The following is a 12,955-nucleotide window of genomic DNA, read 5'->3' on the forward strand; positions in this document are numbered from 1 at the left end:
TAATCTCCAAGTGGGCACAGGAAGTTTTGCTCAGCTCAGGATCCAGGGCCAGTATATTGCTGTCACAGATCAAGTGCCATTTCTTCAATGAATGAATAATAAAAACCAGAATGACTTCAGTGCTAAAAAGAGGTGTTGGCAGAGAGAAAGAATGTATTGAAGAACTAGCAAGGCACGACGGTTATCACCCCGTTAACCACTCTCCAGGCCAGCTCTGGCGTTAAGCCAGAAGCCGGACCTCACCATGCGCATGCGCAGCTCTCCCCGCTAGGCTCTGCCCCGCCCCACCCTCAATCCTTCCCTTCGGGCCTCCCCAACCCGTCAGCAACCAATTAGGGAGAGGAGGCGGTCCTGGTTGGCGCGGTGCTCCTTGGGTAGTGTCCCTAGTTACTGTTGCTAAGGCTTCGTCTCGCCTGAGGTGGCGGGAGTCAGAAGATTTGGGAGCCGCGGCCTGAGAGAGAGGTCAAGGGTCAGTGCAAGAACCGGGGAGGAGATGGTGAAGCAGACTATCCAAATTTTCGCCAGGGTGAAGCCCACTGTCCGGAAGCAGCAACAAGGGGTACGGGTCGGAGCAGCACGGGCGCCGGCGCGGCGGGGCCTCTCAGACCGGGGGAGGGGCGGCACGCGAGGGGCCTGGGCCGGGGTGAGTGGTTCGGCGCCAGGCGCTGGATGCGGCCCGGAGCTCAGCACACTTGGACACGGAGCCCGGGCAGCCTCGCAGACTCCCGCGCATTGCGGTCAGGGGCGCGGACAGACAGACACCCAGTACACTCCCACCCAACCCAGCCCTGCGGGTCCAGACTAACCTTCACAGAGCCACATGCGTACCCCCGGACGCACATGTTCACGCAGCGGCAGACACGTGCACGTGCAGGTACGTCTGCGTGTACGCTCACGTAGACTGCGCCTCAGCTGTTCACCGTTATTGCACCTTTCTGGAAGACAGTCACACAGCTGTGCCCACCCAGGTACACTCAAGCTTCTCTTTCGTCCTCAGGCAAAACGTGCAAGCAAGAGAAACGTGCCTATCCGTGTCTGAGATGATAGGACAATAGTTACAGATAAAGATACACAAAGCATACACGGTGCTCTGCCCGCAATGGGCCCTTAGAATTCGTTGACTAACTGTATTGTTATCAGGAACAGAAGCATGAACGTTGACATACACTCATTACAGATATGGATAGATATTTATGCATCCTGACACAGAATACACATAAACTTTTTATTCAGAAAACATTAACTGAGCATTACTAGGTGTTTCCTCTAGGGTGCTAAACTCGAAAGGGTACAAAGAAGGTTAAGAGATGACCCTTACTCTGAGCAGAGATATTGTACTTTGAATGCTTCTCAAACGTTGTTTTCTTTCCCTGGGAAGGACCATAGTCATTCTTACCACTTAGATGCTTTGTCTACATTATCCCTGAGTCTCAAGAGAACTCCGCCAGATTGATGTCATTTTCTTCATTTTATAGATGAGGAAGCTGCCTCAGGTTAAATAATTTGGCCAAGCTACCCACCTACTGAGTGGCAGAACCCTGATTTTAATTAAAGATTTTTTTTTTCCAAAGCTCTTGGCTCTTGGGACAAAACCTTTTTGCCTCACAAAATAAGGATATAGGCAAGGGCAATCTGAGTCCTGTTCACGAGTCTCTGGAATGGGCATATTATTAATAATATTTTATCTCTACCCCATATCTACACAGTGTGTATGTATATATGTAACATCATAGCAGCTCATAATTTAGCATTTGCCTCATGTAATTTATGTATTTAAAACAAGGAGAATATAGTGTCTTGTCATCGTCATCATCTTCAGTCTTTTCATTTGTGGAATACATTAAGGAAAAGATGCATGAGAAGACTCCAAAGAAAATATTGGCTTTTTTTTTTTTTTTTTGAATTTTAAGGAATAAAGAGTATAGAAAGGAGCCATGGGTATCATCCCATTTTCTCTCCTCCTACATTCATTTTCAAGAAGGGTTGTAAAAGTGCATCAGTTATAAAAATTATATGTAACATTTCCCTAACCCCCCAGCCCTCCTCAGATTCTTAGCTAAAAATATTGAACTTGTCTACATTGACTCAGCAGTCAGAAACAGGTGCTTGGATATGGTAACATGAGAAGATGGATAGAAGTGGGACTGGGGGTGGTGGTGGGTTGATGGAGAATGCTGGATTTAATTTGAACTTCCTCTTTCCTTAAAATGCAATGTTTGAATATTTCAGTGTGCCTCCTTTTGCATTTCTTTGGTGAGCTTCGGTGGAGTGGCTTGTTTGCTACTCCAGGAAGTGTTTTTAGGTATCATAGTGTATTTTAATAATGTCAGATTCTTACCGAGATGCAACATTATGCCGCATAACACAAACATAAGAGAACGCAGATGAACGAATTTTGAGTTCATCTGTGCCTGGAGCAGAGAGTATCCCTGCTCTTCCTTAGAAATCCCACTTTTAGCACCCTGTCCTTTTGCCCCCCAAAGACTGTGTGGTTGTTTCTCTGACTAGAAACGCTCCTTGTAACATTAAACCAAGTGATTCAAAGGTGTTTTTTTTTCCTCTTCATTTTGTGGCTCCATTACTTCATTAATCGTATTCCCTAAGGCACTATATATTAAATTATGATAATTTATAGATTAATACATTAAAAGGTACATAAGAAGATGCTCTGTGATCATTTTAACAATGGCAATGCTTTTCATTTGTATACTGCCTTGTATATTTTGAAGTATTTTCATATTCATCCTTGCATTTGATCTGTCTCCTATTAAAAACAAACTATCTCACATATTTTTATGACTAACGGAAGAAAGCCCATCTATTAGAGTAAACAAGTTTTTTCATTAGGGACTTTTCTTAATGCCTCAAAGAATGGCTTAATGAGAGGAGTTGAGGGTCACAGTAGCTACTCTAATTATTGGTCCTTTTTCTCTTCTGAGTACTGAGTGTTACAGATTTTTTAAAATGTTGTGGCACCTCTCACTCCTTTATGTTTTATGTCTTACACACTCCTTTAACTCACCTGTCTAGCCATTAACCTTTTAAAAAAAATAATGTAATACCCTATAGTATGTAATTTTTAAATGTCTCTTGAGAAAACCTAGCCAGAAAGCCTTGGACCTGCTGCCATTACTTTCTACAAATAATTTTATTTTACAGCATGACTTTTCTTACATGAGCTCCTCACATTTTAAATGAGAGGGCTCAATAAAAATCTGCATAGGAAAATTATTCAGACTTTCTGGAGATTTAGATAGGCTTTTACTTATTTAAAAATATGACTTTTCCCCCATAATCAAGCATCTAAATGGGTCTTAAACAGGAAGTATTGCCTGTTAGAAGGAATTTTATTTCTTGATGAAAGACAAGAAATCTTTTTTAAAAACCTCTAAATCTAATGACTAACATTTTTTATGGTGCATTACAAAATGCTTCCATTTCCATGACATCCTTTGAGCCCCACAGCAATCTTGTAATGGAGGCAATTCTGTTTTCTTCATTTTATGTATAAGGTACCGAGATTCTGAAAGCAGTGGCTGGTCACACAGCTGGTGAATTGAGATCAGCGTTAGACCCAGGTCTTTGGAGATTGAATCATAGACTTTTCTTTATTCCCCATGATCTCTTTATAGGCTTGACTCTTGCTTTTCCTGGCCAATAAATAAAGGAGTAGGTAACCAAGAAAAGAATCAGGGAATATTACAGTTGTAAAGGTGGTTGGTTAAGACCCTTCATTTCCATATCAGCTTAAGGAGGTTAAGTGATTTCTCCCAGGTCATTTTCTAATTAGTGGCTGAGCTGGGAGGAGAATCTTGAAAATGACATCAAAGACATGAATTACATGTCTCCTTTGAAACCACATGTCTTTTATCAGACGCTTGAATATGTCTCGTGGAAACGTTTACTTCTTTGAACATAACTTGAATTAGGGCATTCTTGTGAGCTCTCTGAGAAGGCTCAGACCCAGTCCTTTCATCTCTGTGTCTAGCATTTTGGAAGTGCTCAGAAATGCTTATTGGTTGTAGTAAAATGTTAATTTCTGGTACATAATTCCAAAGTAATACTTAGATAATATGTTGTTGTCAGGGCTATTAGCTTCTCAACAATGGAGACAGACACTTGATACTCAAATTTGAATGTTACATCATTCAAAGAGGATTTGAGCTTTGATTGGGCATTGATTTCGGTTTTACCTCTTGTTCAGTTCCATATATTTGTTTGAGTGTGCACAGAGTTTAAAGAGGAAAATTATCCAAATTGTGCTATGTTATGACTTTTTATCTGAAAAGTGCAGTTTTTTAAACACTATTACAATGCATGTCATAATAACATGGTCATTGTTCAAGCCATAATTTTACCATTTTATATTCACTTGTCTTCACATTTTCAGATTTATTCCATAGATGAAGATGAAAAATTAACACCTAGCTTGGAGATCATCTTACCTCGTGATTTGGCAGATGGATTTGTGAATAATAAGCGAGAAAGCTACAGATTTAAGTAAGCCTTTCTCTTTTCATCTTCATTTCTGTTTTACTATTGAACTAATTCTTATACTGCTTTAATAGACACTGTGAAATCATTGGTACCATTTCTTGGGGAGAATGTAGTACAGTTCTCTATTTTTTAAAAAATTTATTTAATTTATTTTATTTTTGGCTGCGTTGGGTCTTTGTTGCTGTACGTGGGCTTTTCTCTGGTTGCAGTGAGCCGGGGCTACTCTTCGTTGTGGTGCGCGGGCTTCTCATTGCAGTGGCATCTCTTGTTGTGGAGCACGGGCTCCAGGCACATGGGCTTCAGTAGTTGTGACACGTGGGCTCAGTAGTTGTGGCTTGCAGGCTCTAGAGTGCAGACCCAGTAGTTGTGGCATGCGGGCTTAGTTGCTCGACAGCATGTGGGATCTTCCTGGACCAGGGCCCGAACCCATGTCCCCTGCATTGGCAGGCAGATTCTTAACCACTGTGCCACCAGGGAAGCCCACAGTTCTCTATTTTATCTAGTAGATAGAATTCAAGTTGTCTTTTCATTGCTGTGCCCAAAGTTAAAAAGGGGATATATTTCTGTATCCAACAGGATAGCCCAAGATCTCAGCCTTTCTTTACTATTTCTGTTTATCAAGTGTTATCTTTTTCCTTTTTGGCCCACTATAGTTTAGCTCTTATAAGAAGTTCAGTGCATGACTAAACTTTATTAAAGATGTGTGCTGTATAGGTGAGCCTTCTTAATAACATAAATGGTATACTGACCTCAAGTGTACATATGTACGCTCTGTATCTGTACTGTCCAGTGTATCAGCCACTAGCCACATGTAGCTCTTAAGCACTTGAAATGTAGCTGGTCTGAATTGAGATGCACTGTAAGTATGAGATATATCAAGGATTTTTGAAGGCTTAGTATGAAATAAAAAGAATATAAAATAGCTCAAGATTTTTTTTCATATTGATTACATGTTAAAATGATAAAATGTTGGATATATTGTGTTAAAATATATTATTAAAAATAATTTTACCTGTTTCATTTCACTTAAGAAATGAAGCTACTAGAAAATTTTGAATTACACATATATGCATATTTATGTGTTACGTTTTATTTCTCTAGCACAGTTCAGAACTGTATGGTTCAGGTGGAAAGTAGCAAATAGCTACCCCTGGATTGTCATCAGTGCCCTTTGTCTGAATACTATTCTAGTAGCCAGGCCTTAAATTTGGGGATTATGGCTGTTTCATACTGCCTTTATTTTCCAGTTTCAGATGACATCATTTCCTTTAATCCCCACTTTTGATTTCTGGAGAAGTTTGAGCCCGAGTTAAACCCATATTTAGTCTCTGGCCTAAATTTAGGTAGAAGATTCCTGGGTCCTGCTGAAGGAATCCTAATTGCTCTCTTGCATTCCTCTCTATGTTGTTTTTCATAGGCCTTATTTTGAGACTATTCCTGCCCTTGCCCTTTGGATAAAACCATCTCAGATATTTTTTTGTGTTTCTCTCTCTCTTTCTCTCTCTCTCCACTTCTTATTTCTCCTCCCCCCTCATTATTATTGTAATTATTGTTATTATTACTTTGTCTTATAAAGATTCTCTTTGGTCTTCACAACTCCCCCCTTTGTCTATCATGTATATATCTCTCCCAGCGCCTCCACCCCTTCTTCTTCTTGTGTCTCCTTTTACAGTAAGTACAAGCAGGATGGCTAGCACAAGGTTACATGGTGAGATGGTCCTAACCAGGTCTTTTTGGCTCCTCTTTGCCTTTCATTCTATCCTTTAAGGAGTAGCCTTCTAATATATGACTTACTTTTCTGAAGGGGCATTCTCCCACTGGTGTAAGCATGCTACGTACCTTAGTAGCTATGACTTAATGACAGATACCCTAGGCCTGTCTCCACAGTTTGCTAAAACATTTTATTCAGCATGATTCTGTTTGAATGCTAAGAAACAGTTGGCCATGTTTCTATCCATCGGCCCTGTCCAAAGTACTCTGTGTGTTATGTAGATACAAACAGAGTGCAATTTAAACACATGCTTATTGAAAAAGTGCTATCTGCTTATTTTTAAATCTCTTTTAAATCTCTTAATCATTCTTTCTAAATCTCTGAAAAGAACATTGGTTTTAGTATTTTAAATAAAGAAATTAGTAAAATACATATGTTCAGAGATAAATATTTAGTATTTTAAAGGCTGTTTTCTCCCAAGAAAATTCATGCAATCAATAAATCTTTATTAACCATCCACTGCATGCTGTTTTAATGGCTAGGAATACAGCAGGGAATGCCACCAAGCTTCTGCTCTTAGGTGCTTACATTTTAGTGGGAGGAGATGGACGGGCAAGGTGTATGTATCAGAAAGTGTTGAGTGCTGTGGAGAAAAATAAGGCAAGGAAAGGGAACAAGGAGTGCTGGGATGAGGGGCAGCAAAGTGGAGGGGTGGCTGCAATATTTCACGGGGTCTTCAGGAAAGGTGTACATTTTAACAAAAACTTGAAGGTGGTAAGGAAACGAGACATTCAGATACCTGGGGGATGGGAATTCCAGGCTGAAGATATTGCAAGAGCGAAGTTTCTGGGATGGGAGAGTGCCTGGCACGTTTGAAGAAGAGTGAGAGATCTGTGTGGCTGGAGGAAAGTAAGCAAGGGGGCTGGAGGGGAAGAAGAAGGTTAAAGGGGCAGCAGAGTGGACAGATCATATGGAACTTTTCCCGAAGTGCTGAGAGAAGGTAATGGGGGGTTGTGAGCAGAAGAATGGAATAATCTCACTTATGTTTGAGCAGGATCATTCTTGCTAGCATGTGGAAATAGACTGTGAGGGGGCAAGGGAGACCAGGCAAGAAATTGTGGCAGCTTGGGCCAGAGTAGTAGCAAGTGGAAATGTTGAGAAATAGTTGGATTCTGGATGTATTTTGAAGGTCAGAGCTGACAGAGTTTGCTGATGGGTCATATATAGAGTGTAATGGAAAGAGAGGAGTCAAGGATGTACTCTAAGGGTTTTGGACTGAACTTTTAAAAGGATGGAGGTGTCATTTACCAGGATGAGGAAGACCGGGAGGAACAGATTTGGGGTGAGAAGAGATAAGCAATGACCACATTTGAAATGGTCTTTAGAAAAAGCCTACACAACCTCCTAATAAATGAAAGGACCTGCTAGGAATCAGGAAACCTACATTATGTCTCAAGGCACATTGTAGATTAGCTCCACGGCCATGAGTAAGTTGCTTTATCTCTCTGGGCCTCAATTTCTTCCTCTGTAAAGGATTAGATTGAACTTATTAAACTCTTTGATTCTATTTTGCTCTTCAGTGGTTTTCAGAAGACAGCTGATCATAATGACTTTCCAGATTACTATACAACTGCATTATATAAAGTAAAATGTTTGGGGGTGATGATATTTTATGTTTAATGCACAATGTGTGACTTATTGAAACTCCTGCCATCTCTTTGGTTTACATGGTGGTAGATGTCATTCCTCTTAAGGAAGTGGAGTTGGGAATGGCTAATTCATTCGCTCAGTCATCACCAACCTGGTAAAAGAAGCAAAACAGCCTTAGCATCATCACCTAAAAGCACCGCTGGGTCTGTGCTCAGACATCACAGTGGGTAGTGCTCTGGAGAGCACATGAGCAGCCGTGTTATCTCAACATTCCTATCTGAAGCCCTCATACACCTATAGGGTCTTGAGGAGTGTTCTGGGCACACTCAGTAAATATTGCTGAAATATAATCTGGCCTGCTAAATGAGTACCCAGAGTGCCTTACAATCTCTCTTTGTATATAGTTTCATTATTTGCTTCTTCAAAAGGGTGGTTGGTATGCTGTAGGAATCTTTTGAAATTAATGTTGATTAAAGACAATGAATTTCATTCCATTTTATATCCAACCCAGCTCCAGACATCCTTCTGAACTCCTGAGTAGTGAAAACAAACCTACATTTCATGTAGTCTCTACTTTACTTGAACATGTGCCCAACTCACTTGTGTGGGCAGATACACACACCAAAGGTTCCTAAGCACTTTGAAAGCTGCTTAGGATTTGGGTGTTTCAAAGGTTTTGCTTTCATGTACCCCCTCTCCCAATTTTTATTCTGAAAACTTTTAAATATGCAGAAGAGGTGGAGGAATGATGCAATCAAATCTCCTTTACCCTTTGTGGGAAATTCATCAATTGTTAACGTTTTGCCCTCTGTGCTTATGCATGCACTCTCTCTCTCTCTCTCTCTCTCTCTCTTTCTCCCCCTTCTCCTTGCCTTCTCTCCCTTTTTTACTTTCCTTCTTGTTTGTATTGCTCCCTGTCTGTTTCTTCATGATGTTTGAATGGGGGCTATATTTGCTGGTTGTGAGTTAACACATTGTATAAGGATAGGTTGTGAGTCTCCCCCCAGGTTTTCAGCTGTGCTTGTGATCCTGTACTAAGCTAAATCAGGATGCCACTGCAAGAAGGGTGCAATGGATACCATCCCCCCTCCCCATGGCTCGAGCCTTGCCAGTCGGATCAAGATTTCCTTTATAGGACAGGTCTATCTTAATCTACTGTTTGACTTTTGACTCATGATCAACAAAATGAAACAAACTGTCCTAAGAATTAAGTAGCTGATACTAGGTGCAGTACCTAATTAATGGAAAATAAACTTCAGTTTAAAACTTTAAAACTAAGTTCAAAAATCATACATTTCACAGCTGCATTCTTTTCTTACAGGTCAGACATCAGAAGTTCTTTGGCTGTTTACATCCTGTTCTTGGGTTTCCATTTCATGCACTTATCTAGATTTGAATTTGATGCCAATTGCAGACACTGTCCCTCTTGAGAGCTAAAAAACACACAGTTTATTATTTGGTTCAAAGCTGCTGCGGTTTTTCAGAGGGATTTATTGTGCAGATCTTGTCAAAGCAATACTGTTTACCCACCATTTGTATACAGGGGTACAAGAGTACAGTGTGTTTGGGGCTACAGGGCAAACATTGTGTTAGGTTAGTTAAGCCCAGTGATGTAAATATGAGGTAATTTACAAAGCTTTCAGGAGAAAAAAAAGTATGTATTAATCCAATAGTGTTTGAAGGCTCAAGCTTTTAAATAATTACTGTTTTCACATTTGCAGATTTCAAAGGATTTTTGATCAGAATGAAAAGCAAGAGACCATTTTTGAAAACATTGCCAAACCAGTTGCTGAGAGGTAGGATTTCCTATATTTTGTTCAGTGGGTTAGTGGTTTTTTCATCTTGCCTTCAATTCTCAGATAACTGTGGTAATGTGCTTCAGTATATCAATTATGTACTCAGGCTGTAGGGCATGTGATGATGGCAGTACTAATACCTTCTATTGTTACACCTTGTTTGTTTTAGATTTAGATTCTGAGCCTCAAAACAAACCAGTGAGATAGACAGAATAGCTATTATTACTCCCATTTTGAAAGATATGTAAATCTCTGAGGATTAGAGAGATTAAGTAGCACTGCTCAGGGTTAGTGGCTAGTGGTAGCAGAGTCCTAGATGGTTGTCTAACTGTTAAGTCCAGTGCTGTTTTCTGAGTACAATGTTTCAAACATATGGTTAGACAGATGAAGGACTGTGACACCTGGGAGGCCTAATTCTGGTTGACCCAACTCTACCTCTGTGTAATAACTCTATTTCAAAGCTTGACTCTTAGCTTAGGTCCCTTTTGTTTCTGTATACCCAGGTAGTTCCAGGCTGCTGACTACTGGAACCAAACTCACATGAGAATAAATGATTCCGAACAAACTGGAGTGCCATTTTATTAATATATGTTGGCAAAGTCTCCTTGAGACTAGACTCTCAAGCCCTTAGATAAGCACACTCTCTTTCTGTAGGGAGTCTGTATGGGAAACTACTAGTAATAAGATTGCTTTCTGATCCTGAAATCATTTGGGTGATTTTATGACCTAATTAACCCCAGATATATCTATCTTTACTATTCAAATGAAAAATATGTCTGCTAAGTAAACCCATTTTTCAAGTCCACGGATCAGTACACCCTCAACCACGACATTGCTGAAAATATATCGACACACATTGTCTCCCAGACTCCTATCTCATGAATCCTACCCAAAGCACGCCCTTCTCTCTTTTGTCCCAGCTTTATCGAGATATAATTGACACATGACATTGTGTAAGTTTAAGGTATATGTGTTGATTTGACACATTTATAAGTTGCAAAATGATTCTCACCGTAGTATTAGCTACCACCTGCATCTCGTCACGTAGTTCCCATTTCTTTTTTGTGGTGAGAACATTTAAGATTTGCTCTCTTAGCAGCTTTTAACATTTATAAATACTATTAGCTACAGTCACCATGCTGTCCATTAGATCCCTAAACTTGTTAAGCCCTTCTCTTTTTATACTGTCTTCCGTCACAGTGGGTAGAATATAATTGAGTAGGCTTAAGCTATTTTAGTTGTAGTCACAATCCAACAGCATCTCTTTAGACTAAATTCAGGTCTCCTTGACTGGATGTCACACATTTCTAAAATTCTCTTCTTTTTAGTAATGTTTTGGGTTATGTCATTTTTCAGGTAGCCCATCCCATGTGTTTTATTTTGAATCTTTCTAAAATCATTCGGGGAGGGGACCTTAGTTTGTGTTTCATGGATGTCTGTTTTCCCCCCCCCCATTACTGACTGCCTCTCCCATCTTGAGCCCACTTCCCCCTTGAGCCCTTGCTGTGCCCTCTGACAGGAATTCTCTTCCTTCAGAAATCTGCTTAGTTGCTTCCTCAGCTCTTTTGAAGTCTTTGTTCATGTATCCCCTTCTCAGGAAGGCCTTCCTTTATTAGTACCCGATTGAAACTGCATTCCCTGTCACGCTTCCCTATTTTATTTTATTTGTTTGAGTACTTATCACCGTCTGACGTACTATATAGTTTACTTACTAGTTGCTTTGTTTGTCTGTCTTCTACTAGAACAAAAGCTCCATTGAAGGCTGGAGATTTATTTGTTTTGTTCACTGACTTGACAAAGATGCCCAGCCCGATGATGACAGGATTTGAAAAATGACAGGCAAGAGCATTTTTATCCAGGCTGCTCAAGTTGGTCCTAGTGAATCATATCTTTCATCAGTAGGAAGCATTCGTCATTGTCCTTTTTAATACTTTTATTCTTGTGTCCCATTTTTCCTGAAACTATTTTTGCTATTTTTTTCATGTTAGCCTTTATCTGCTTTATCTTTCTCGATCTCTTAACTCAACTTCCCTGTGTCATTTTGTCTTTAAATATAGGTCTGGTAAATAAAATATATTTGGCTTTTGCTTTTGTAGCTAAACTCAGAGTCCCTGATATTTAATTGGTAACTTTAACCTGTTAATATTTATTATTATTACTGTAATAGTGTTTGGAGCTATCCTCTCAGGGTTTTTTTCTATTTATCATACTCTCTATTTTTTTCCCTTTCATGCTGTTTGTTGGTTTGACTGTGCTCTTTGTTGCTTTTGCCACTTTCCATTTTCTCTCTCAAGGTGTACACACCTCTGTGTGGTTTAAATTCAGATATTAAAACTTATTTGTATTTTTTCTCAACATCTGAACTTCCTCCATCTGCCTGCCTGTCTGTCTCTCTTCTCCGCAGGCAGGGACCTTAGCACACTTTTACTTTGCCTTTCCTACTTTCCCAGCACTTTTGGTATTGAGATCTACTGATAATTTTATTCAGGATTGTCGAAAATCATTTTCATTATCAGCATTTGCTTAAACTTATCTCTAAGTTATTTTTCTTTGCTTTTCACTGTTTCTTATACTTATGTCTGTTCCTTGGATTCCCTTTTAGTTTTGCTGGTAATCATCTTCTAATAAGTTTTTAGAGAGAGTTCAAGACTGGGGAGCTTTCTGAAGCTTTTCATTCCCCTTCACAGTTAAATGACAGTTTGACTGGGTATAGAATTCTAGGTTAAAAATTCCTTTCTCTCATAGCTATGAAGATATTGCTTCATTGTCTCTTTGTATGCAGTGTTGCTGAATAGATGTCAGTGTCAATCTGGCTCTTATTTCTTCTTAGGAAACACCCTTCTTTCCTGGATGTTTTTAGGATTTTTTTCTTTTTCTTTTTATGAAATTTTATATCAGTGAGTCTATTGATTGTCTAGGTATGGCTATTTTTTCATATAATCATTTATTCTTGTCTCTCATTCAGCCACTTCAATCTAAAAACCCTTATTATATTCAAGCTCAGGGGTCATCACATTGCTAATTTCTTTGATGATTCAAAAATTAATTTTCTTCCCTCTAACTTATTTATTCTTTCTTTCTGGAACTTCTGGATCCAGAACTACCAGTTATATCCTTCCAGGATGGTGGTTTGCTTTTCAGCCATGTATATTCTCTATCACCTACCTCTTAAATTTTTAGTTTTTACAATTTTAGTTTTCATTTGTAGGAAATGAAAAAAGTCTATTCTTGTTTATTCATGTGATCTCCTCCCTTTTCCTTCTGAAGAAAATTATCTTTCTTGGAAACACTGGCTTTTCTT

General features: G+C 39.5%; 1 protein-coding gene across 2 annotated transcripts in view; it reads left to right on the plus strand.

Annotated features, from left to right (window-relative positions):
- Positions 1 to 386: 386 nt before the first annotated feature.
- KIF6 (kinesin family member 6) overlaps positions 387 to 12,955 on the plus strand; it is a 390,416-nt gene continuing 377,847 nt past the window's right edge. For both annotated transcript variants that reach the window (XM_067753073.1, XM_067753072.1), the window contains exons 1-3: positions 387 to 559; positions 4,391 to 4,500; positions 9,580 to 9,654. In XM_067753073.1, coding sequence (XP_067609174.1) covers positions 494 to 559; positions 4,391 to 4,500; positions 9,580 to 9,654 — 251 coding nt within the window. In that variant the 5' untranslated portion in view covers positions 387 to 493. The remainder of the gene's footprint in view (positions 560 to 4,390; positions 4,501 to 9,579; positions 9,655 to 12,955) is intronic.

The sequence above is a fragment of the Pseudorca crassidens genome, chromosome 10 (genome assembly GCF_039906515.1).
Source record: "Pseudorca crassidens isolate mPseCra1 chromosome 10, mPseCra1.hap1, whole genome shotgun sequence".
In the NCBI taxonomy this organism is placed as follows: domain Eukaryota; kingdom Metazoa; phylum Chordata; class Mammalia; order Artiodactyla; family Delphinidae; genus Pseudorca; species Pseudorca crassidens.